This window comes from Mobula birostris, chromosome 1 (assembly GCF_030028105.1).
Source record: "Mobula birostris isolate sMobBir1 chromosome 1, sMobBir1.hap1, whole genome shotgun sequence".
Classification (NCBI taxonomy): Eukaryota; Metazoa; Chordata; class Chondrichthyes; order Myliobatiformes; family Myliobatidae; genus Mobula; species Mobula birostris.
The window spans coordinates 166,987,270-167,011,896 of NC_092370.1; the positions used below are offsets into that span (position 1 = coordinate 166,987,270).

A 24,627-nucleotide genomic window follows, 5' to 3' on the forward strand; every position below is an offset into this window, starting at 1 on the left:
TGAACTGGCAGAATCTTTTGCAAAGTTTACTCTGCATTTTGCTATATGAATGTGGCTTTTGTCCAATGACTACTGACCAAGTGTGCAATCCAGAACTTTTGGCTGGCCAGAGATTTGTAAGACAATAAAAAAGTTGGCAGCAATGAATGAAGATTATCACTCACATGATCAACTTAGAAGACATTTATTATAGAAGCTGAAAGCCAATTGATTTGTTTGAAGCTTTTACTTAACGATGGGTGATTTTGCCAAAGAATCACCATAACCAAAAGAGAACTCCCGAGCTGAATTGAAAATAACTCAAAAATCCAAGTCCTGGTAAAAAGGACCAATCTTTTCATTTGCAAACATCTGAGGTTTCAATTCGACCCATGCAATTTAATTCTGAGGCTGAGGTGCAGAGATGATTGCTTGCGCAGTAAGAACACTGCAGCTCTTGATCAGAACTGACTGACTGAGCAGACAGGGAAGTGGAAAGAATGGTAATCGAAAGTCAAGTTGTACGCCAGGATGAAAGATTCACCCAGTGGTGAATTGCAGCACTGCTTTGATTGAAATGCAGGTCTTGGTACACAGCCAGCATAAAAAAGGAACGGGAGTGGCAGCATTATTCTGCATGACCTCACAAATACCTCCAAAGGCAAAATGGTTTTAAGATCAGTTCAAACTGTAAGTCTGGTTCTGGACAAGTGTGTCACAATGCAAGGTCACTTCATTACCATGCCATATCATCTGCCAGGTGGACTTCCTGACCAGGGCATTGGATCATACAGATATTACAAGTCATCCTACCTTGATCACAAATTGTCTAAAGTAAAGGCAACTAAGAGCATGAATAAGACATAGGAGCAGAATTAGGCTATTCAGCCCATTGAGCCTACTACTGCTACATGGCTGATATAGTTTTCCCCTCTCATCTGCATTCTTCTGTATTCTTCCCATTACTAATCATGAATCCATAGCCTCCACTTTAAATATACCCAATGACTTGGCCCCTGCAGCCCTCTGTGACAATGAATTCCACAGATTCTCTACCCTCTGGTCAAAGAAATTTCTCTTCATCTCTGCTTTAATGGGATGTACGTTAATTCAAAGGCCATGCACTCTGGTCTTGGATTCTCCTACATACTTAAAACATCCTCTCCACACTGTGCCCAGACCTTTCAATATTCGGTAGGTAGGTTTCAATAAGATTCCTTCCCCCACCCTCTCAGGTGCAGAAACATTAAACGCTCCTTATACATTAATCTACTATCCCTGGGACCATTCTTGTAATCCTCCTCTGAACCCTCTCCAACATCAGCACATCTTTTCTTAAATAAGGAGCCAAAAAATGTTCACAATAATGCAGTCTGATTAATGCTTTATAAAATCTCAGCATTACAGCCTTGCTTTTATATTCTTGTCCTTTCAAAAGCAAGCATTTGCTTCCTTACCACCAACTCAACCTACAAGTTAACCTTTAGAAAATCATGCACTAGGACTCCCAATCCCTTTGCATCTCCAATTTCTGAACTCTTTCCACATTTAGAGAATAGTCTTATTCCCTTATTTCTTCTACCAAGGTGCACTGCCCTATATTGTATTCCATCTGCCACTTCTTCACCTTCTGTACAAGTCTTTCTGCAGACTTATTGCTTCCAACACTGTCTGTCCCTCCACCTATCTTTGCATCATCCGCAAACCTGGCCACAAAACCATCAATTCCGTCATCCAGATTATTAACATAGAACATGAAAAACTACTGGTAGCTAACCAGAAAAGGCCCCCTTTATTCCCACTCTCTGCCTTCCAATAGTCTGCCAATCTTCAGATCTTGTTTATCAACTTCATGTGCACACATTGTCAAAGGTCTTCTGAAACCTCAAGTAACAAACATCCTGCTTATTACTTCCTCAAAGAATTCCAACAGATCTGTCCGACACCAAGCAGCTTCCGAGAAGTTAACAGTGCTTATGAAAGTTTTAGTCTACAGAAAAAAATCAACCACAATCTCTCAATGGTTAAAATGACCTGAAACCTCACAATACAGCTCTGTCTTTCTACCACTACTGATGAAATTTTCAGGTACAGTTTTAAAATCGAAAGATCATACAACAGAAAGCAAACCCACTGAGCTCATCTAAGATCCAAAGAGTCCCACTATCATGTTCTTTTTCCTTGCCAGTAATTATCTCATTACACACTCAGGAATCACGAGTCTTGGGGAAATCAATCGGTGGTAAAAGATATGCTACTGCTACTGTGCCGGGAACCTGGTTGAGGCCTCAGGCCTCCACTAGAACTCACACAGTGATGTAACAGTTAAAATGATCTCACTGCAACATGTGATGGCTGCTTATGCCTGTCAATGCCAAACTGCAGGATTCAAGGCTACACTCTCCCCAGTAGGGCGAGTGTGGGACTAGCAGTAGCGTGCTGGCATAAGGCCCAGATCCTATGTCTCCTTCACTACTCCTATTGAAGTGATGTATTCGCATTTTTGCCTGTCTGCATAACTCTCCCAAGCCTGAAGATGGCTCCATTGTAATAGGTTCAAAAGGTGATCACTGGTCATTCATTGAGAAAGCTCCAGCTTGGGGAAAGCTGCATAGCCAAGCAAAAACAAGGAGCGACGGATCTTTCATCAGACACTGAGCATCTCATCCTGGTCAACCCAGCAACATCCTTTTCAGGCAGACTCTGCAGAATGCCTCATTGCTTGATTCTACACCAAGCCCTGCAGTGATGTGTCTTTGCTACAGGAATGCCCTGACCAGGATTTGGACAAGGTTCACAGTACAGAAATGAACAATGTGTAGCCCAAGTGGGTGTCTTTTTACAAAAGTGTAGTTGGTGCATACGTGTGAATGTTCAGACTCTAGAATTAAAAGCACTCAAGCACATCAACTTTCTTTGGAGTAGCACTACCCAATAAGACCTTCCAAAACTGTTACTGAATTTGCTTCCATTAGCCTTTCAGTGTGTTTGTACAAAGCAAAATCTCATTCTACCTTTCAGTTTTTGGCTATTACATTAAACCTGAGCTTTTTTGATTAACTCCTGTGCTAAAAGACAAATTTTCCACTCTATCATAGCACCTTGATTTTGAACATTTCAATAAGTCTTCTCTTCAACTTCTTTGCTTGAAGGAGAGCAATGTCAGATATTGCAGAGGACTGGACCCCCTCATTCCGATAACATTCTTGGAATTCTCATGACATCCTTTCAAGGCCTTAACATTATTCATAAAGGGTAGTTCATACAATTGAACACAGTTCTCATTCAGAACTGTAAGCATTAGTTTGGATGGCTGCTTTTTGTTTGCTCTACACCCCTGTTTGTAAAATGTATACTTTTTTTCTAAAAAGAACTAGGCATATCAATTTGACCTACCATTATTAAAGTTTTCATAAACATTTAAGGTCTCAGTGCTCATTCATCCCCTTTAAAATGTTATTTTGATATTGGTTCTGAAGTCTGCACATAATTTTATTTTATCTGAAAAGGCATTTGTAATTTTAAGACACAAATCACAAACTGGGCCCTTCCTGAAAATGGCACAGTAAACATGAGATTTCCCACTCATTGTAATTCAGCTGTAGTGATCCCAGGGACACAGAACTGAGACATTTGAAAATGATTGCTGATTTTAGATACTATAGTTTGCATGAGTTCTGAGTGAACAAAAGTATTCCTTTGGCAAGCAAGCTGAACTAACTATAGCTTAAGCATTAGGGAGTATTTCTGCAGAGGGTGTCTGTGGGAGAGTCCCCGGTTTGAAACATTACAGTTCTCTGTACCCTTGTAAACCAGAAAGTAGCACAATGTGCGAGTTGCTCATCCAGAGAAGACAGCCTAATTAGTCACCTCTTCAGATGTGGGCAGATTATCCGACTGATGTAGGTGACATGCTTTCACTAATGGATTAAGTCAAAGGTGAGCAGACCTCAGTTGTTTCCAAGCCATCAGCAATTATGTGATAGAGTCATAGAGCATAAAAACACCGCATTAATTCTAACTATCATGTACTCATCTATACTTGTCGCACATACTCTCATATGCGATCCTTATATCCAACCTGAAGGACTTCTGAAAGCTGAAAACAATCATTAATGGCTGAAAGAAATATCTCTACTGTGGCAAAATGAACAACAATCTCAGGAACCTTAAAAATGGATTTACAGCTATTCAGCACAGAAACAAACCCTTTGGTTCACAAAGTCCACATCAAACATCAAGCACCCATTTGGACTAATCCCCACTTTGTTCTCCCCATATTCCCCTCAACTATTCACAGGTTCTGTCACTCACCCCTAAAGTGAGGGCAATTTATGATGAACAATTAACCTACAGGGAGAACGTGTAAATTCCACACTGGAGATCAGGATTGAACCTGCGTCACTGGAAATGTTAGGCAGCAGCTATACCAGAAGGTCCACTGTGCCAACCTAAATCCATCTCATCAAGATTCAGAACTAGACAAAATCATGTTATGTAAAGATTTGAAGCAACATATTAACATGGTCACAATCAGCATATAAAAGATCTCACGAGATATTTCTCAGTGCCATTGAAGTGCAGTTTGATTAATAGACTGTAATTATAATTGGAATCCAAAGATAATTGATCTTCAAATACTCCTGCAATGTCTGAACTCTGTTCCCTTTTCCACTACTTAACTTGCTGCAGTAACTTATTCTTAATTACAAAAGTGAGTGAATCAGATCTTATCACAGAGTATCCATCACACTGAATGAGCAGCTGCCGACTAGCTACAATCCACAGAGTACTGTGATCAGACAGATTAGAATGGCAGAGAATTCACAAACTATACCTGCGAGGAGTGCTATCTTCATGGGGTGGAATGATGATAACTTTAACAGTTACAGATGTTCGCAACAGATCAATCATTTGTTCATGGGTTAGAGTAGCCACAGCAACTTTACAGATCTCCACTAGTCTGCTCCCCTGCCGCAGTCCTGCTTGCCAAGCGTAGCCGTAAGGTTCAACATCTGCCACGATCCCTTCATAGTTGACATGAAAACCAAGCTGGCCGAGAGCATTTCTCCGTAATGTCATCTCAACTGTCTCACACCCCTTTGTGGTCACCTGAAAGAGGAAAAGATCAATGTTACGACTGGTTAGAAAATACAATGCTTTATACAGTATGCAAGTCTATGTGTACAAATACAAACGTAGTTATAATCTCCAGTGTCAGCACACAGATTGCATTTTTACAGGTATTTTGCAGTAACATATACTGGAACTGATGTTAGGAAGCAAACAAGAGAAGCTGGGAGAGGTGACTAAACACAGGTTCAAGTATTCTAAAGACAGAGACAGCCAGGGCTGTGTGATGCAGCAGTTAATTGTGCTCCCACACAGTTCCGGTGACCCAAGTTTGATTCTGACATTGGGTACGACCTGTTACCACTCTGCTTTCTACCAACGTACCAATGACGTGCTGATTGTTTAAATGGCCACTATGGGTGGCAGGAGGATCAGGCTTTGGTTGATAGATATACAAGAGAAACAGGTTTCAGGAAAATAAGAGGGAAAATGGGACTACTGGGAATGGGACTGTTAACTGCTGCATCACACAACCCTGGCTGTCTCTGTCCTTAGAATATTTGATCCTGTGTTTAGTAACATGCTATGTAGATCAGGAAGGGAAGGTCAAGTGAACTAGTACCAGTCCTCATTAAAGGAAAGGAGCTTCAAACTCCTGGGCATCAGCATCTTGGAGGAACGATCCTGGGTCCAACCATGAAGGCATGAATCTAAGGGCTGGGCCTCATCGATGGTCAACGGAAAGAAATGGCAGCTTATCTGAGAGCAGACATTTGTGCATGGTGACAGCTCTGGGGAAGTTTAAGGAGATTTGGTATGTCATCAAAGATTGACAAAGTTATACAGATGTACAGTGGAAAGCATTCTGACCAGTTGCATCAAGGCCCTCTATTGGAACTCCAATGCACAGGAGCACAAGAGGTTACAGAGAGAAGTCGACTCAGCCAGTAATTCATGGGTACAGCTCTTCTCACCCCTGCGGACATCTACACGAGGTGATACTCAGGAAGGACCTTCATGACCTGGGCCACGTCCTCTGTGATGCTGCCATCAGGAGCCTGAAGACCCACACCTCAAGGTTCAACAACAGCTTCTGCCCCACTGCCATAAGGTTCTTCCACCGACTTGAGAAAAGCTTAATTTTATCTTGGACAATACTTCCTTCAATTTACAGTAATGCTGTTATGTTTATTTTGTTGTGCATTATGTGCAATTTATATTTGTCATATATGTAATGTACAGAGCTACAAAATGCTAATTTTCGTGGCATTTATACCCTATGCTCAGGACAATAAACTTGTAACAATCTGATCAAGATAATCCTTAGTCTTGAATTATATAAAGCATCATCCTATTCACAGCCTTTAACATATTGTTTTGAAATGTCAGATCAACAATGACTTTTCATTAATTTTGCAGATTTAAGACAATAACTTCAAAACTACTGCAAACTATTTATAGAGGCACGATTAGATAACTATTCAGACTAAACCAAAGCCAAAAACAGTGACGAGAAAAAGCTTGGTTGAGAGAGTCAGGCCTTAAAGAAGTGGAAGAATGGCAACGTTCAGTTTAGGAGTTCGAGAGCTTGTGGATTTGACTGACTGTGAGGCATAGGGATTTTTGGAGTGTACATGCAGAAGACAGACAAGTAACAGACAAATGGAGGGATGAGAAAATGAAGGCATTACACACAAGAATGAGAATTTTATATCACAGATATTTGTTAACTAGGCGGCAACATTTATTAAATATGACATGATGATAGATATGTGGGATGGTACAGGCTATCAGATGGTCTTAAAATATTTTAAGTTTATAGAATGTTGAGAAGCCTGTCAGAACACGGGAAGAGTTAAATTGGAGGCATTTAACTCAAGTGTGCATCTATGAACCCCAGTTGGTCAAAAAGGGTTCCTGCTTTTATGAGGTACAACAATTAATGAATCAGTCTTTTATTTGCTTTATTCATGCAAAACATTCAGACTTTTCTCCAGCAAAACTACTACTATATTTAGAAGTTGCTGTTCAAAATGTAGACAAAATTAACAAAGAGTAAAACAAATATTTATTCAAACTAAATAGCTTCCACTAAAACTCTCAAATTATGACGAAGTAATCAAACCGATAATTAGATCTCAACTTGGAAACAAGAATAAAGGAAATGGATGAAAGCAAAGAGAGAGAAAGAATGAGAACACTGACTTAATGGAAACAATGGTTTGCCAAATAAAAAGCTCTCAAAGCATTTAATTTCTTTTTTGAATTGATGTTATAACTGGTATTCAAATCTCTATGAATTAATATTTTACTGCTGTTATGTATAAACCTGTAATTAATTCCAGCTTAATCTTTAGACAGGAAGCTTCTCCTAGTCATTAAACAATTAATAAAAACATACCACCTGGAAAATTATAAAATGTGTTAAAAATACAAATCAATAACCACAGACTGACTGATTGTACATGCAATATATAAATAAAGTTAGGTAGCATTGAGACAAATCTTTAAGGAAAAATTGTCTGACATCAGAAAATGGGAAAGGAAATTGTGCAATTTTAATTTGCATCTGTGTCTCGAGCTCCATAACTGACCGCCTGCTATTAGTTTCCCAAATCCAGCAATACTCGCACTTTTTTTGTCTGCATGCATCAACAGGGAGTCTGATGTCTCAGGATGTTGGAGGCACTTCAAAACAAACTGTATGCATTAAAAGGGGGAGGTGCATCATGATGACAATCAGTGGAGGTAAATCACACAAAAACAGATTCTGTACTCAAGCATTTAATCCCCTGCTGAAAATTGTTTCCTAAATTCCCTTGGTAAATACAGCTCTGACAGTCCATTCGTCCTCCTTCTTCGGTTTCTTCCAAATAGCAAATATGCACAGGCTCTTGTGTTTCCCAGTAATGCTCAATATCAAGAGAAACACCCACTAAGTCAACCATGTCTGTAATCAATGTTTCAGCACAAGCTTTTTAACAAACCATCAAAACACTACCCGAGCATCAGACAGATCACTCGCTGATGACTAAAGTTTTAAACCACCTAAGTAAAAAAAACCTAGCAACACACATAAAAGTTGCTGGTGAACGCAGCAGGCCAGGCAGCATCTCTGGCGAAGGACCCTGACGAAGGGCCTCAGCCTGAAACGCTGACTGTACCTCTTCCTAGAGATGCTGCCTGGCCTGCTGCGTTCACCAGCCACTTTTATGTGTGTTGCTTGAATTTCCAGCATCTGCAGAATTCCTGTTGTTTGCGTTTTAAAAAAAAACCTAATTAGCCAGAAGAAATAATCCTGCAAATAGCCTGCAATAATTTATGACCCATTTAAGAAGTGCAATGGATTAGGGAGGTAGCCATTCAGTCCAATCTATGCTGGCTTCCAGACCAAAGAAAATTCATTACACAACTTACTATTCTCTCTCACTTGCCAAAAGACTTCCATCTGATTCTCCTACTGTTCATTAACACTAAATTGGCAAAAGAATGTTTTGAGAAGCATCTCTTTGGGATGCAAAACAGAAGAAACATGTTGTAAACTTGCAAGTTTCTGACAGAGAGCACCCAATGAGAACATAACCAGAGTACCAGAATTGTGACCAAACACTACCTCCTCCTTTATCTCAAAATGCCAAAGTAAATTAGCATGCTCCACACTGATCTTCTTGTTCCTCCATGTCCTTCTCCTTAGTAAATACTAATTCAAGTGCTCATTTTGGACCTTACTCACATCCTCCATCTCCTCCATGCACATGTTCCTTCCCTTATCCATGAGGGGTCCTACCTGCTTCCTAGTTATCCTCCTGCTCTTAATGTATGTAAAGAATCCCTTGGGATTCTCTTTTGTCCCATTTGCCAATGACTTTTCTTAGCCCCCACGCTCCCACTACTCATCATTCCTTACCTGAGTACTTTTCTGGCTTCTCTATAATTGTCAAGGTCTCTGTTTGATTTTGCATATGCTTCCTCTTTCTTTTTGACTAAATTCACCACCTCTCGACATCCAAGTTCCATACCTTGCCATCCTTGTCCTTTCTCCTTACTGAAACATACCTGTCCTATACCCTGTACAGTTAGTCTTTAAACATTCTCCATATGTCGGATGTGGACTTGCCTGAAAACAGCTGTTCCTAATTAACTGGCCCCTCAGCCTGATTCCTGACTAATATTTTTATAATTTGCTATGCTCCAATTAAATACTCTCCCTCAAGGTCTGTATTTATCCATATCTATACCTACCTTAAAAAATAAAGATTTGTAGTCTCTGTTCTCTAGATGTTCATCCACTGAAAGGTCAATAGCTGGCCAAACTCATTATCCAATACCAGTTCCAGTATAGTCTCTCTGCTTGTTGGGACTATCTATATATTGATTTAAGAAACCTACATGGGTGCTCGTAATATATTCTTCCCCATCTAAATCTCTTGCACTAAGGAAGTCCTAGACTATATTGGGGAAGTTGAAGTCACTCACTACAACTGCCCTGTTGTTTCCAAATCTTTCCCTAACCTGTCTCCCTCAATGTCCCAGTGGCTTTTGGGGGTCCATCGAATAATCCTATCAGAGTAACTGTACGTTTCATATTTTTGAGTTCTCCCATACAGACTCAGTGGATATTATTTCCCCCTATATTTAACACACACATGGTGCTCAAATCTACTCTTTGAACTTGATATTAAAAGGAGTGACACAATGGTGCAGCAGGTAGGCAGCTTCACCATCTTCAGCCACTTGTCACTTCCGCCCATCACCTTTCAGTCTCTGACATCATTTGCACCCATCTACATATCACCTCCCTCAACTGGATTACTCATTACCTGCTAGCTCCTGACCTCTGATGCTGTCTGTGGGAGTGATGCGGTTGGAAAAGGCAATAAAATAAATCTATTACCAACAACATGATTTCCTTGGGGATTAAAAGCAAACAACAAAGCTTCAGTCTAAACCAGGGAGCAATTGGCTAGGGATATAAAAGGTTGGGAATCCTTGGTCTAAGCCAGTGGTCCCCAACCTCCGGGCAGCAGTAGCCAGGATGCACCCAGCACATCTTTAAGAAAAAAACCAAAATAAACAAGCTAATTAATTAGGTGCCGCTCGGCACATAAATGTCGGCCCAGATCACAGGCGATTGCCGGGCGGCACCTAATTAATTAACTTGTTTATTTTGGCTTTTTTCTTAAAGATGTGCTGGGTGCATTCTGGCTACCACTGCAACCCTGCATGCTTTGCGGATCGGTATTGGTCTGCGGCCCGGAGGTTGGGGACCACTGGTCTAAGCCAACCAGGACCATCAGACGGTATTGGACTCCTGAGGCTGTTGGAAGGCTGGGAGACCACTTAGGCTCCTTGGATTGGAAGGCCACATAAGGCTGGTGTAGCAGTGTAGATGAATATGCTCAGACAGTAACATCCAACATATCCTTCTGTAATATGTGTGCTTCCTAAAAAGATCATTGTGAGATATAACAATGACAAGCCATGGCTCACCAAGGAGTTGAGGACTCTTAGATCTGCAACAGATCGTGCCTACAGGTCTGGAACAAGAGAGGAATATGAAATGCGAAATGACAGTTTAATAAGGCTCTGAAGGTGGCAGATGCCATTTACAAGGATCAGCTAGAAAGAGACTTCAACAACAATAGCCAGGCAACCTGGAGTTCCCTGAAAAGTCTTACCAACTTCAAACAGAAGAGCTCCCCTAGCTTGGCCCATCAGTTCAAGTAGTTTTATTGCAGAGTTGATAAAGACAATAAACATCTATCACTTTTCACTTCCCCTGATCCTTATATGTTGAGCCCCTAGCTGGCCTCCTGCCCCCTGTCATCTTTGTCATCAGCCCTCCCCTCCTCCCTTTCACAACCTCTTCAATGCCACCATCATCCTCCTTTCACCCCAGTCCTATGCACCTTCTTCAGCGGCCCCTCTCCCCCTCCCTTTACCTCATGCTATATTTTCCATGAAGCAAGAAAGGCATTTGCAAACTATTTGGGAAAGAGGGCATTCGGAAAGCTGCAGGCCCTGATGATGTCTCACTTGGTACTCTAAAGCATTGTGCGGATCGGCTAGTACCTGCCCTCACTAAGATACTTAACACCGGCATTTATGCAGGACTCCAAGATGCTTCAAAGTTGCTACAATCATTCCAGCTCTCAAGAAAGACAAGATCACTGGACTTAATGATTATAGGCCAGTCACTCTGACTTCAGTAATTATGAAAACTTTTGAAAGTCCAATGTTGGCTTAACTTTACCGATTACTGATTCTTTTCTTGACCCACTACAATTTGCTTATAGAGCAAATCGCTCAGTTGAGGACGCAGTCAACCTGTGGTTTTCATTGCATTCTTCAACATTTGGATTCCCCCAACACCGATCTGAGGATCTTGCTTGTGGATTTTAGCTCCACCTTCAACACTATTGTTCCAGAGTTGTTAAACAGCAAGCTAACCCAGCTAGCTGCACCCTACAGTATCTGTCAGTGGATTACAAACTTCCTGACAGGAAGGAAGCAGTATGTAAAGCTGGGCTCCTACTTGTCCAATCCAATATCTGTAAGAACAGATTCTCCACGGGGCTGTGTTTTTTCACCCATGTACTCACTTTATACAAAGGACTGCACCTTCACAGGCATGTCCATTAAAATCCTAAGGTTTGCAGATGAAAGGACTGTAGTTGGTTTTATCTCTAATAATGATGTGACCTGCTATCAAAGAGAGGTAGACTATCTTGTAGCATGGTGTGCTTGTAACACATCCTATCAAGTTAGTGGAAATGAGGATTGACTTCTGCCGACAACTCCCTACTTGCCCATCCCTTGGAAATTAATGATCAGGCAGTGTCTATGGTCGAGTCATTCCAATTCCTGCAGACTACCATTACCAATACATTGAAGTGGGAAAAGCATATCCTGCTCATTGTTAGGAAAGCCCAGCAGAGATTGTTCCTCCTATGCCAGCTTAGAAAACAACATCTCAAGATACATCCTGATGAATTTTTACTCAAACATCATTTAGAATGTTAGGACCTCCTCTACCACTGTCTGGTTTCCCGTGCTTCCTCCCTCTCAAAGTCCAGGTTGCAGTGAGTAGTTCAATCCCTGAAGATCATTGGTTGTTAGCAACTGATATTAAAAGGCCTATTCATCGCCAGAGTGAAGGAAAGAGCTGAAAAAATTACTACTGACTCCACCCAGCCTAGCAACCAGCTATTTAACAAATTGCCAAAAAGGACATGCTACAAGTCCATCACCACCAGCAGGACTACACATCATCTCCAAAACTTCTTTCCTAAAGCTGTCCAGCTTCTCAACAAATTTCACATAAGTGTAATACCCAAATGTCCCTGCACAACATCAGTTAAAAGGTCTTTCCTGCTTTCCTTGTTCTGTTGATAAGTGCCCATATGTTCACACTTATTTAACTTTGATTATTGATGTTTGTGCATATGAACATTCTGCCTATTGTTGATTGCTTATGGCTGTTTGCACTATTGTCCTGTAAAATGTTGGTTGCTATTGTGTTGTCTGTTATGGTACCGACCTGTGATTTATGCTTAGCACCGAACAATTAAGATAGAAAGATAGGTAGATACTTTATTAATCCCAAAGGAGATTACAGTGTCACAGTAGCATAACAAGTGCACAGATATACAAATATTAGAAGAGAAGTAAGAAAGAGTAAAACAAATAACTTACCTCAAACAGTCTAACAGGAGCGGGTCATCACTTCCCCAGCTATAGGTTGGCTCATTATAGAGCCTAATGGCCAAGGGTAAGAATGGCCTCAGATAGCGCTCTTTGGAGCAGCACAGTTGTCTTAGTCTATTACTGAAAGTGCTCCTCTGTTCAGCCAAGGTGGCATGCAGTGGGTGAGAAACATTGTCCAGAATTGCCAGGATTTTCCATAGGGTCCTTTGTTCTACCACAGCCTCCAGTATGTCCAGTTTGATTCCTATAACTAAGCCAGTCTTTCTAATCAGTTTATTGAGCCTGTTGGCATCACCCATGTTGATGCCATTGCCCCAGCACCGCCCCGGATCGAAGATTGTACTGGCAACAACACACTGGTAGAACATGTGAAGGAGAGGCCTGCATACTCCAAAGGATCTCAGTCTCCTCAGGAAATAGAGTGACTCTGGCCCTTCCTGTACACAGCCTCTGCGTTGGTGCTCTACTCAAATTTGTCACCCAGGTGCACACCTAGGTACTTGTAGGTCCTCACCATCAATAGTAACAGGGAGCAGTGCAGGCTTAGTTTTCCTGAAGTCCATCACTGTCTCCCCTTGTCTCACTGATGTTGAGCTGCAGATGATTCAGCTTGCACCATTTGATAAAGTCCTCCACCAGGGCCCTGTATTCATCCTCCTGTCCTCACCATATACACCCAACTGTAGCTGAGTCATCAGAGAATTTTTGCAGATGACATGACTCAGTGTTGTATCTAAAGTCTGAGGTATACAGGGTAAACAGGAAGGGAGCCAATACAGTCCCCTGCGGGGCCCCAGTGCTGCTTATAGCCATGTCTGACACACGGCTCTGAAGCTGCACAAACTGCAGTCTGCCAGTCAGGTAGACCAAATAATTATTGCTCTGGATAAAAAACAAAATAATTATAAAAACACAATACAGGTGTCCCCCACTTTTCGAATGTTTGCTTTACGAAACCTCACTGTTATGAAAGACCTACATTAGTTCCCTGTTTTCGCTAACAGAAGGTGTTTTCACTGTTACGAAAAAAGGCAGCGCGCAAAAAAAAATCAGCGCATGCCCCAAACAGCCGCTCTCCCCCGGATTCGGAACTGCATTCTAACCGGCATTGATTAAACACGTGCCTGTGAGCAGCCATTAGCAAGATGAGTTCTAAGTTATTGGAAAAGCCTAAAAGAGCCCGTAAGGGTGTTACACATAGCGTAAAACTAGACATAATTAAGCGTTTTGATCGTGGTGAACGAAGTAAGGACAAAGTGAGTTTGGCTTGTGGAAGTTGACGAAGATGATGTTGAAGAGGTTTTGGCATCCCATGACTAAGAACTGATAAATGAAGAGCTGATGCAGTTGGAAGAGGAAAGGATAACAATCGAAACCGAAGGCAGTAGCGAACAGACCGAAAGTGACATCGAGGCAGGCAGACATAGAAGAAGATGACCTGCCTACCCTAATGGAAACAGACAACGATGAGATGACACCCCAGTGTCCCACCACCCCAACTCCCAGGCCGTGGCCAGATACCGATTCGCAGAGAATGCAGCAGTAGCCGGGAGGCGTCCAGCACATCTTTAAGAAAAAAGCCAAAATAAACATGCTAATTAATTAGGTGCCAGGTGGCACCTAATTAATTAGCTTGTTTATTTCGGCTTCTTAAAGATGTGCTGGGTGTGTCCCGGCTACCGCTGTACCCCTGCATGCTTCGCGGATCGGTATCGGGTCGCTGCCCGGAGGGTGGGGGCCACTGCACCACCCCAACCTCCAACAATTCAGCCTAACACACCATCATCGGTGTGCTCAGCAAGCTGTCTTCCCGATTCCCGTAAGTGATACTACACTGTACATACATTATTTCTACTTTATATGGGCTGTGTATTTTTATGTGTTATTTGGTATGATCTGGCAGCTTCATAGCTTAAAGGTTACTGGAGAGAGTGTTTCTGCCAGCAGTGCTTGCGTGAGGTTTTCTGCCGAGAGCACTTGCGTGAGATTTTCGCTACAGTGGACGGTGCAGGCAATGATTGTGGAAAAGTATTTCTACTTTATGAAGGTTGTGTATTTATCATATCATTCCTGCTTTTACTATATGTTACTGCTATTTTAGGTTTTATGTGTTATTTGACATGATTTGATAGGTTATTTTTGCGTCTGCAAACACTTACAAATTTTTCCCATATAAATAAATGGTAATTGCTTCTTTGCTTTACAACATTCTGGCTTACAAACCGTTTCACAGGAACACTCTACCTTTGGATGGCGGGGGAAACCTGTAAATATGAATGCATGAGGTAGTTTATATAAATAGATTGATTGTACGTCCATAAAGTAATGGCAGGTAGAGGGGTGTCTGTACATAGGTGAGCGATAGGAAATGATAAAGTAGTGTTTGTGGGTGGTGTAGTGTGGTAGCTTAATGGGTGAAGGTGTTGATCAACTGCTTGGGCTGTTTTTGAGCGTGGTGGTCCTGGCATAGCCTCTTCCCGGATGGGAGTGGGACACATAGTCCATGAGCAGGGTGGGTGGGATCTTTCATGATGCTGTTGTCCCTTTTCTGGTGCCTTGCTGTATATATGTCCTTGATGGTGAGTGGTCTGGTGTGGTGATACACTGGGCAGTTTTGACTACCTGCTGTAGCACCTTCCTGTCCATTGTGGTGCAATTTCTGTACCATGCAGAGATGCAGCGCGTTAGGAAACTCTGCTGCACGTCTGCAAAAGATTGAGAGTATCGATGTGCATAGTTCAGCTCTCTTCAGAAAGTAGAGGTGGTTGGTGAGTTCTTCATTGTGTAAGATGTGTTTTGGGTCCTTGAGAGGTTGTGCGAGATATGCACTGCCAGGAGATTGAAACTGCTTGCAGATTCCAGTGCTGCGCTGCTGATGTAAAGGGTGGGGGGGGGGGGGGAGGCGGGTGAGTGATGCGAGTTCTGCTGAAGTCAATAATCGTCTTCTTTGCCTTGTTGACATTCAGGAAGAGGTTATTTCTCTGCTACTAGGCCTGAAGCTCTTCCACATCCTTTGTAGGACATCTCATCCTTGTTAGTGATGAGCCACACCATTATTCTGTCATGGGCAAACTTGACATGAATCCAAAATGACAAATCAAGGCAGTGAAAGACAAAGTGGAAATATCCTTGAATTTAGGAACAATGAAGAAAGCAGCAACGATAGGAATATTGCTGGCAAATGGCAAAGAAGGTTGCAATAAGGAGGGAGCTTGAAAACAGCAAGCCTCAATTAGAAGATTTAATTATCTTTTAAGTTTTTCCTTTAAATTTTGTCCAAAATCCTTCTCCTATGAGGAAACAAGTTTTAAAACTTTAATATTTTCCAAGCTTTTAGCTCTATAAGAGTTTTTGAAGAGCAAGAGAAAGCAAATCTGCTGGGTGTCTTTGGCAGTATTTTATGCCAGTAAATATTGTTAAGGAAAGGAAAGCCTTAGATAAATAGTTGAGAGATGATTATGGATGTTTGGACAAAGGAAAACTGAAGAAATCTGTTGTGCTCAAATTGTTAAAATATACTCAGTTAAACGTAATGAACACAAGACAAGCACGTGGCCTTGGTTTTACGAAGGGTGGAAAACTTTGACCTTCCAAACCAAAGTAAATTAATTTAAAATGAACAATGTGTCTCTACTGGATGACTTGGTTAACAAGTAAAATTAATGTCAGAACACTTAAAATATTATTTAAACACAACAGATGTAGTTCATTCTTGCTAAATAATCAACAGAGCAACATGACAAACCACTGGGCAAAATATATACTCTCAAGAAAAACTGAAAATTTAATTTTAATGTCTTTATTTTTACACGTTAACAAAATCTAAAATCCAAGCTGTCTATTTTTTATTATTTTCTGGCAATTAGTTATACTGCCAGTAGTACTTATATAATAACTATTAATCAAATCTTGCCTCAACATGATCTGGCCATACCCAATCCTCACTACCAACAGGAAAAATTTTAAACAACTTCACAACTTTCCTGGAAATGAAAAACAGACAGCAAAGTCTAATTAATTAAACTTCCCAAAAACCAAAGCCTGGGAACACAATGTGATCATGGGAAAGAAGGAATCCATAAATCTTTTACACTAAAAGACAAGGGTCATCTATTAAACTGGTTAATGTAAAGAATGAAAGGAATAGTGAAGAATGTGATTGACATGGAACTAATTTATGAAGAACTGAAGACTAGCTGAGTCCATTTGATTTTAACAAGGTAATTTCTCTGTGCTCTTCATAAAAAGTATGGTTAAAAAGACGCCTAGAGATATTGTTCCATAGGAACAAATTCTATGAAATTGCTTGGTTTTCACATTTGAGCAAATTGTACAAGTTCACCAAATCGTTATGATAAAACATTGAATACATTTCCACCTGAACTTCATTACTTATAAAGCATGTTAGGATCACAGAAGTCATGGAAGTTGCAATCTAAATGCAAGTGCATATTGGATTGATGCACGAGCCCATGAGCAGGATGGGTGGGAACTTGCATGATGTTGTTGTCCCTTTCCTGGTACCTTGCTGTATATATATCCTTGATGGTGGGTGGGCTGGTGTGGTGATACATTGGGCAGCTTTGACTACCTGTTGTAGAGCCTTGCTGTCCATTGCGGTGCATTTTCCATACTATCCAGTGATGCAGTGTGTTAGGAAAATGTAAAATGATCCGTGATCGGGATCAAAAGTAAAAATTTAATTAACCAAGTGATCCAGGATTGCTGGGGGACCTTTTGGCTATCAGTCTTGTTCTCCAAGCATCAACACAAGCTAAGTGCTCCCTCCGTATTGCTTTTGCTGAAACCCCACTATGGGCTACATTCAACTCAAAAATCAGATTCACAGCATTGCTGACCTCACTGAAGACCACACGACAGGTATTCACTCAAAGTCCCACTCCCCCAGAAGGAAAGGTCAACTGGGTAGCATTAATTCAGAAGTCTGCTAACAGTGGTTGGACTTACTGATCCATATCACTGATAGCAGGATTGAAAGCGGAGCTGTAATTCCTGAAGTTAACATCTACACTACAACCTACTTCAATCATCTTTTAAAAAGTAGATCTTAAGTGTACTCAATCTTTCAGATACTTGTGATCTTAGCTCAGCTAAATTACTTTCATGATCAGGAGCACTAAGTTTCAGGCTCTTTGATTACCCCATGGTTCAGAGTTCACTTCTGCCAGTCTCACGTTCTCTAGACATTGGAGAGATCAGCAACACAGTCCAGTCAGATTGAGATTGATTTCAAATGAACTTGAAGCTTGATATTTCATCGCAAAGACACACTAGTACTGAGGTGCTTAATAAGCAGCTAAGTGCCAGCTGTTACATGTACCACGTAGATCCAATCAGACCACTGAAGTTTGTCCTGAGCTACAGCATAGCTTGGGAAAGTATCACGGAATGGTATTATTAAGACTATATGCTCTGATTCTCAGTCTGCTTCTGGTTAAGCAATATCTTTATAGGAAACAATCACAATAAAAAGAATTGTGGTTTTCTCTTGGTTAAAGTAGAACACATATTGTTTCAATCAGAGTTAGGTCCAAGTCAAACAATGCAGCTGTAAGAAAAGGATTTCTCACAATTAAAGTAAACACTGAATTAATTGCTTTAAGAGTAATGAAACAATAGCTTACCTCCAGTCTTCTAACTATCTCTTTAATCTCTTCGACATTATTATTAAAAGTCCTGACAAAAATGCACTCTCCTCGTTCATAGAAGATTTTAATTGTCGTAAGATTTGAAGTCCAGCCTATAACATCCCTGCAGGAGCAATTGAACACAACTTGCTTGGAATTCTCTTCAATGAGTACCACAAATTCATTGGAGATACCCAGTAAACAGTCAATTTCAGTAGCGCAGCTGTAGTCCTCTGCATGGACATTCCATACAAGGGTTCCCAAACTGTAGATTTCCGCATTGGGGTAAGGCTTTGATTTCTCTTTCTTTTTTGTTGCCAAAGAAATAAAAGGAAATTTTCCAGAAGGATCGATTGGTGTGTTGGTGACACTGTTCTCTGCCAAGTCTTTTAAATATTCCTGCCGGGTCCTCGTTGCCATAGCACGGAACTTTTCTGACTTGTGAGCTGCATTTTCTGCATTGATCACTTTAGCTAATAAGAAGTCCCGGAAGACAGTCGACTTGGGGAAGGTGACTCCTTTGGGAATGGGCGGTCCAAACGCAGGCACATCTTTTGATCTTGCCACAGCGACACTATAAAACAAGAATCCTGGTTACTTTTATTGGACATAACTACACAATTACTTCCTGATCTGATGACAAACAAGATTTTAGCATAGGTAGTTTGCTGTCTATTTTACATTCACCGCAGGCCTGTGATACTTACCAAAGGGGACAAACTTTGGATGCTTCAGCTCTAATCTTCATATTAAGTTGGGAGTATAAGGCATTAAAACATTTGTTTTAAGAAATCATTATACATCATTCAAAATTACACTATTTATTGAGTAGAAATAGGTAATCTGGCTTTAAGAACTAATTGTGCAGGGCATAATTATTTAGAATATGGGATTGTCTCTTTCTCTGCATAGAGGATACTCTCAGTCACAACCGTGAATGTAATTTGGGGCAGATTTTGATAAACAATCTGGCACTTCCACTGTCAAAGACCTTAAGGGAGAAATAGAAATACATATATTGATAATCTCTGACTATAGTTTGCCACTGAGAAGGACTGCAGTCTACATTAACACATCGGCTACCACAGGCCAAATTTTATATATCAACTGCACGACCTTCCTGAAAACACTGCAGCATTGAGATGTAAATGGTAGTATATGGTACAGTAAATGGTAGTGTACCTTTGACCCAGGTTCAAATCTCACCGCTGTCTGTAAGGAGTTTGTCAGTTCTCCCTGTGATTGTGGATTTCCTTTGGGTGTTCAGTTTCTGTCCACAGTCCAAAGATGTAGTGGTTAATAGGTTAATTGGTCATTGTAAATTGTCCCATGGTAAGGCTAGGATTAAATAGGGGATTGCTGGGCAGTGCAGCCCGAAAGGTCAGAAGGGCCTATTTTGTGCGGTACTTCAACAAATAAATAAATTACCTGTAACAGACATTCTCAGTGCAAGGGCTGTGTACTCTTACAATGACGAAGACATGCTGAAAATGAGAGCGAATATTTTTCGGGGTGAAGGGCAGGGCCCCGGGTTCTTGCAGCACTATGGTCACAATATCATTCCCGATGTGGCGTTTCCTAAGAAGCTGAAAGAATAAAAGGGAAGGTAGCATGTTTCTTGTAACTCAGAAAAAAACTTTCTTTAATCTATTACCAGCTATTAATTTAATATTAGAAAATAGGATTAAAAATAGTACTTCAACTGGGAAAGTCTTAAAATGTAATATCAATTTAAGAACAGCTGCTGTATCTTTCATGCATTGCACTCTTAGCAGTCTTTCTGCTGATGTCAGCAGACTCTCTGGCAATAGCAGCAGGATGAAATACACCTCCTGCTAACAACTTTGGCAGATGGAGTTCAACCTGACAAAGAATGAGGTTATCTACTTCGGATCAGAGAAAGACAATTGCACTCAATGGAGAAATAAATTAAGAGCTGTGGAGGAAAACAGGGAAATTTATGCTCATGCACATGAATCACAGGGACAAAAATTAAAAGAAATGTTGAATAGAATCCTGACTATCTTGGGAAGGTTGGAGAATAAAAGCAAGGATTCGATAATTCTGTGAGGTACTAATCCATAGTCAAAACTCATTTGTCATAGTACAGTAAATTTTATACAGGAGGAAGATGCAGTACAGAGATGGCAGAATTAAGCTTGCATTTGAAGAATTAAGTGGCAAAGTTTCCTTTGTGTTGTGCATTTAACATTTCAGTAAGGTTTCTCCCGCTATCCGAATGTAGAGCGTTCCTATGAAACCGTTCGTAAGTCGAAAAGGCATAAAGCAAAGAAGCAATTACCATTAATTTATACGGGAAAATTTTTTGAGCGATCCCAGACCCAAAAAGTAACCTACCAAATAGCACATAAAACCTAAAATAACACTAACATATAGTAAAAGCAGGAATGATATGATAAATAGACAGCCTATATGAAGTAGAAATAATATACATACAGTGTAGTTTCACTTATCAGAATCGGGAAGTTTGAGCCAAAATCGATTTGTCGGAAAAAAAAATCGGCACGTACATGCACATACACGTCACACATTTGCACGTACACGCACGTCACACATGCGCACACACCTGCCCGCGCAAGGCTTCATGGTCATGGTAGCCTTTCTCGGGGTAAAGCGAGCGTCTTTTCTCGTAAAAGCGAAAATCCTCTTTCGGTTAACGAAAACAGGTACAGGTGTCCCCTGCTTTTCAAACGTTCGCTTTACGAAAACGCACTGTTACAAAAGACCTACGTTAGTACCCTGTTTTCACTAACAGAAGGTTTTTTTCACTGTTACGAAAAAGCAGCGCGCGAAAAATGGCGGCGTGCGAAAAAAAAGTGCGCGCCCTGAGCAGCCAAGCTCCGCCCCCAGAACTGCATTCTAGCCGCCATTGCTTAAACACGTGCTTTATCTCGATTTATTTTGTGCATCCGTTAGCAAGAGGAGTTCGAAGGTATTGGAAAAGCCTAAAAGAGCTCATAAGGGTGTTACACTTAGCATAAAACTAGACATAATTAAGCATTTCGATCGTGGTGAACGAAGTAAGGACATTGTCCACACGTTGAACTTGCCTGCATCCACCATTCGCACTATTTATACACAGAGAGAAAAAACCTTGAAAGCTGCCGATGTTACTGTTGGTTCTGCTCGTAGCAAAGTGGTCTCTCTTAGTCAGCGGCCAGTAATGGATAAAATGGAAAGTCTATTGCTTGAGTGGATTGATGGGTGTACAAAATGTGGTGTTCCTTTAAGTTATCTTATACTTAAGGAGAAATCAGTCAGTCTTTTTAATAAGCTGAAACAAAGCACTGGCTGTTGGTGATGAAAGTATTGCTAAAGTGGAATTTAAAGGTAGTCACGGGTGGTTTGATCAGTTTCTGAGGCGAGGGCAGCTTCATAGTTTAATGTTTACTGGAGAGAGTGCTTTGGCTGATACTGAAGCTGCTGAAAGGCTCCCAGCAGAACTGAAGAAAATAAATACAGAAGGTGGTTATTCGTATAAGCAAGTGTTTAACTGTGATGAAATGCAATTTATTGGAAAAAAATTGCCGAGTAAGACATTTATTTCGAAAGAAGAAAAGCAGGCTAAGGGACACAAGGCATCGAAGGACAGGTTTACCCTAATGCCTATTATTAACGCCACTAAGCCTCTACTAGTGTAACATTCAGAAAATCTGAGGGCACTTGAAGGCATTGATAAGAAAACACTTCTCGTTGTGTTCTGTTCACATCCAAGCAGTTGGAATACCCAAGCGCTTTTTTCAGAGTACATGAGCAGATACGTTAGTCCTTTTGTTGAAAAATACTGTAGAGAAAATAATCTCGATAATAGGTGTCTTGTGATTGTCGATAATTGTGCTGCTCATCCGCCTGCCATTACCGAGTATGGCAGTAACATTCGTGTTGCGTTCTTACCGCCAAATGCGACATCGTTGCTGCAGCCGTGCGACCAAGGCCTAACAGCCACAATTAAAGGCTTACTATACGCAAAATGTGATGCATTTTATTATAAGCGTTATTGACAGAGAGAGCAACTCTGAAGCATCTTTGCAAGAGATCTGGAAAGACTACAATGTAAAACTAGCAATCGCCAACATTAGAGATGCTCTCAATAGGCTAACAGTCTCGATGAGAAATGGCGTTTGGAGGAAACTATGTCCCGAAGCAGTGAACAATTTTAAAGGCTTCAAACTATCAGCAATAAATAGTGAGCTTGGCTAAGGAGGTTGGGTTTGTAGAAGTTGACGAAGATGATGTTGAAGAGGTTTTGGCATCCCATGACCAAGAATTGACAGATGAAGAGCTGATGCAATTGCAAGAGGAAAGGATAACAATCGAAACCGAACGCAGTTGCGAAAATGAAGTCGTCCAGGGACTGAACGTGAAGCAGTTGCGTGAGATTTTCGATGCGATTGACGGCACTGCAATGATTGCAGAAAAGTATGACTTTAATTTTGAAAGGGCACGTAGGTTTAGGGCAGGTTTGCAGGATGTTTTGAGTGCTTACAAAGAACTGTATGATTTAAAAATGCGCAAGGCTCAGCAGTCAAGTATACTGTCATTTTTCAAGCCTTGCCCATCAGCCACAGCAGATGACAAACCTCGACCTTCGACATCGAGGCAGGCAGACATAGAAGAAGATGACCTGGCTGCCCTATTGGAAATAGACTACGATGAGATGACACCCCAGTCTCCTTTACCTCCCACCACCCCAATTTCCAACGACTCAGCCTAACACACCAACCCGATTCCCGTAAGTGAAACTACACTGCACATACATTATTTCTACTTTATATCGGCTGTGTATTTTTGTGTTATTCAGTATGATTTGTTATTTGGTATGATTTGGCAGCCTCATATCTTAAAGGTTACTGGAGAGAGTGCTTCCCCCGACAGCGCCTGCGCTGACAGTGCTTCCGCCGAGAGCGTATGCGTGAGATTTTCGCTGCGCTAGACTGTGCTTCAATGATTGCAAAAAGTATTTCTACTTTATATGGGCTGTGTATTTTTGTGTTATTTAGTATGATTTATTATTTGGTACGATTTGGCAGCCTCATAGCTTAAAGGTTACTGGAGTGAGTGCTTCCGCCGACAGCGCCTGCGTGAGATTTTCGCTGCGCTAGATAGTACTTCAATGATTGCAGAAAGTATTTCTACTTTATATAGGCTGTATATTTATCATATCATTCCTGCTTTTACTATATGTTACTGTTATTTTAGGTTTTGTGTGTTATTTGCTATGATTTGGTAGGTTATTTTTTGGGTCTGGAAACGCTCAAAAATGTTTCCCATATTAATAAATGGTAATTGCTTCTTCACTTTACGACATTTCGGCTTACGAACTGTTTCATTGGAACGCTCTACCTTCGGATGGCGGGGGAAACCTGTACCAATGTAGGTCTTTCGTAAAAACGAAATGTCGTAAAGAGAACGTTTGGAAAGCGGAGGACACCTGTACATTGTTTAAGCATATTTTGTTTACATAATTCATTGCTGATTATATGGAAAAGTACGTGAATAGCATATGTATGTCTCCTCACCATAAGTTCAAAGTAAAATTTATTATCAGAGTACATACATGTCACCACATATAACCCCAAGATTCTTCTTCTGCAGGCATACTTAGTATATCTACAGAACAGTAACTGTAAACAGGATTAATGGACAATAAACTGTGCAATGCAAATATAAATAAGTAATGACAGCATGAAATAACAGGGCAAAGAGTCCTTAAAATGAGACCTTTGGTTGTGGGACCACCAGAAATAAAATGAGTATAGTTATCCCCTTTTGTTCAAGAGCCTGATGGTTGAAGGTAGTAACTGTTCTTGAATCTGGCGGTGAGAGTCCTGAGGCACTTGTACCTTCTACCTGATGGCAACAGCAAGAAAAGTGCATGGCCTGGGTGGTGAGGATCTTTGATGATGGGTGCTGTTTTTCTACGGCAATGTTCCATGTAGATGCGCTCAATGGTTGGGAGGGCTTTACCCGTGATGCACTAGGCCAAAGTCCTCTACCTTTATGGGATTTTCCGCTCGAAGGCATAATGTAGCCAAGCACACTTCTATAGAAGTTTGCCAAGGTTTCTGAGGACATGCTGAATCTCTGCAGGCTCCTGAGGAAGTAGAGGCACTGTCATGCTTCCCTTGCAATTATATTTATACGATTGGTCCAGGGAAGGTCCATTGAGATAGTGACACCCAGGAATTTAAGTTACTGA

The 24,627-nt window shown here is 41.0% G+C and overlaps 1 protein-coding gene across 21 annotated transcripts in view; it reads right to left on the reverse strand.

The window, feature by feature from the left end:
• sipa1l1 (signal-induced proliferation-associated 1 like 1) overlaps nucleotides 1-24,627 on the reverse strand; it is a 432,358-nt gene that overhangs the window by 91,480 nt on the left and 316,251 nt on the right. For all 21 annotated transcript variants that reach the window (XM_072265599.1, XM_072265573.1, XM_072265549.1 and 18 more), the window contains 3 exons: nucleotides 19,836-19,993; nucleotides 18,405-18,981; nucleotides 4,817-5,091 (listed from right to left, as the gene is read on the reverse strand). In XM_072265599.1, the coding sequence (XP_072121700.1) occupies nucleotides 4,817-5,091; nucleotides 18,405-18,981; nucleotides 19,836-19,993 (1,010 nt within the window). The remainder of the gene's footprint in view (nucleotides 1-4,816; nucleotides 5,092-18,404; nucleotides 18,982-19,835; nucleotides 19,994-24,627) is intronic.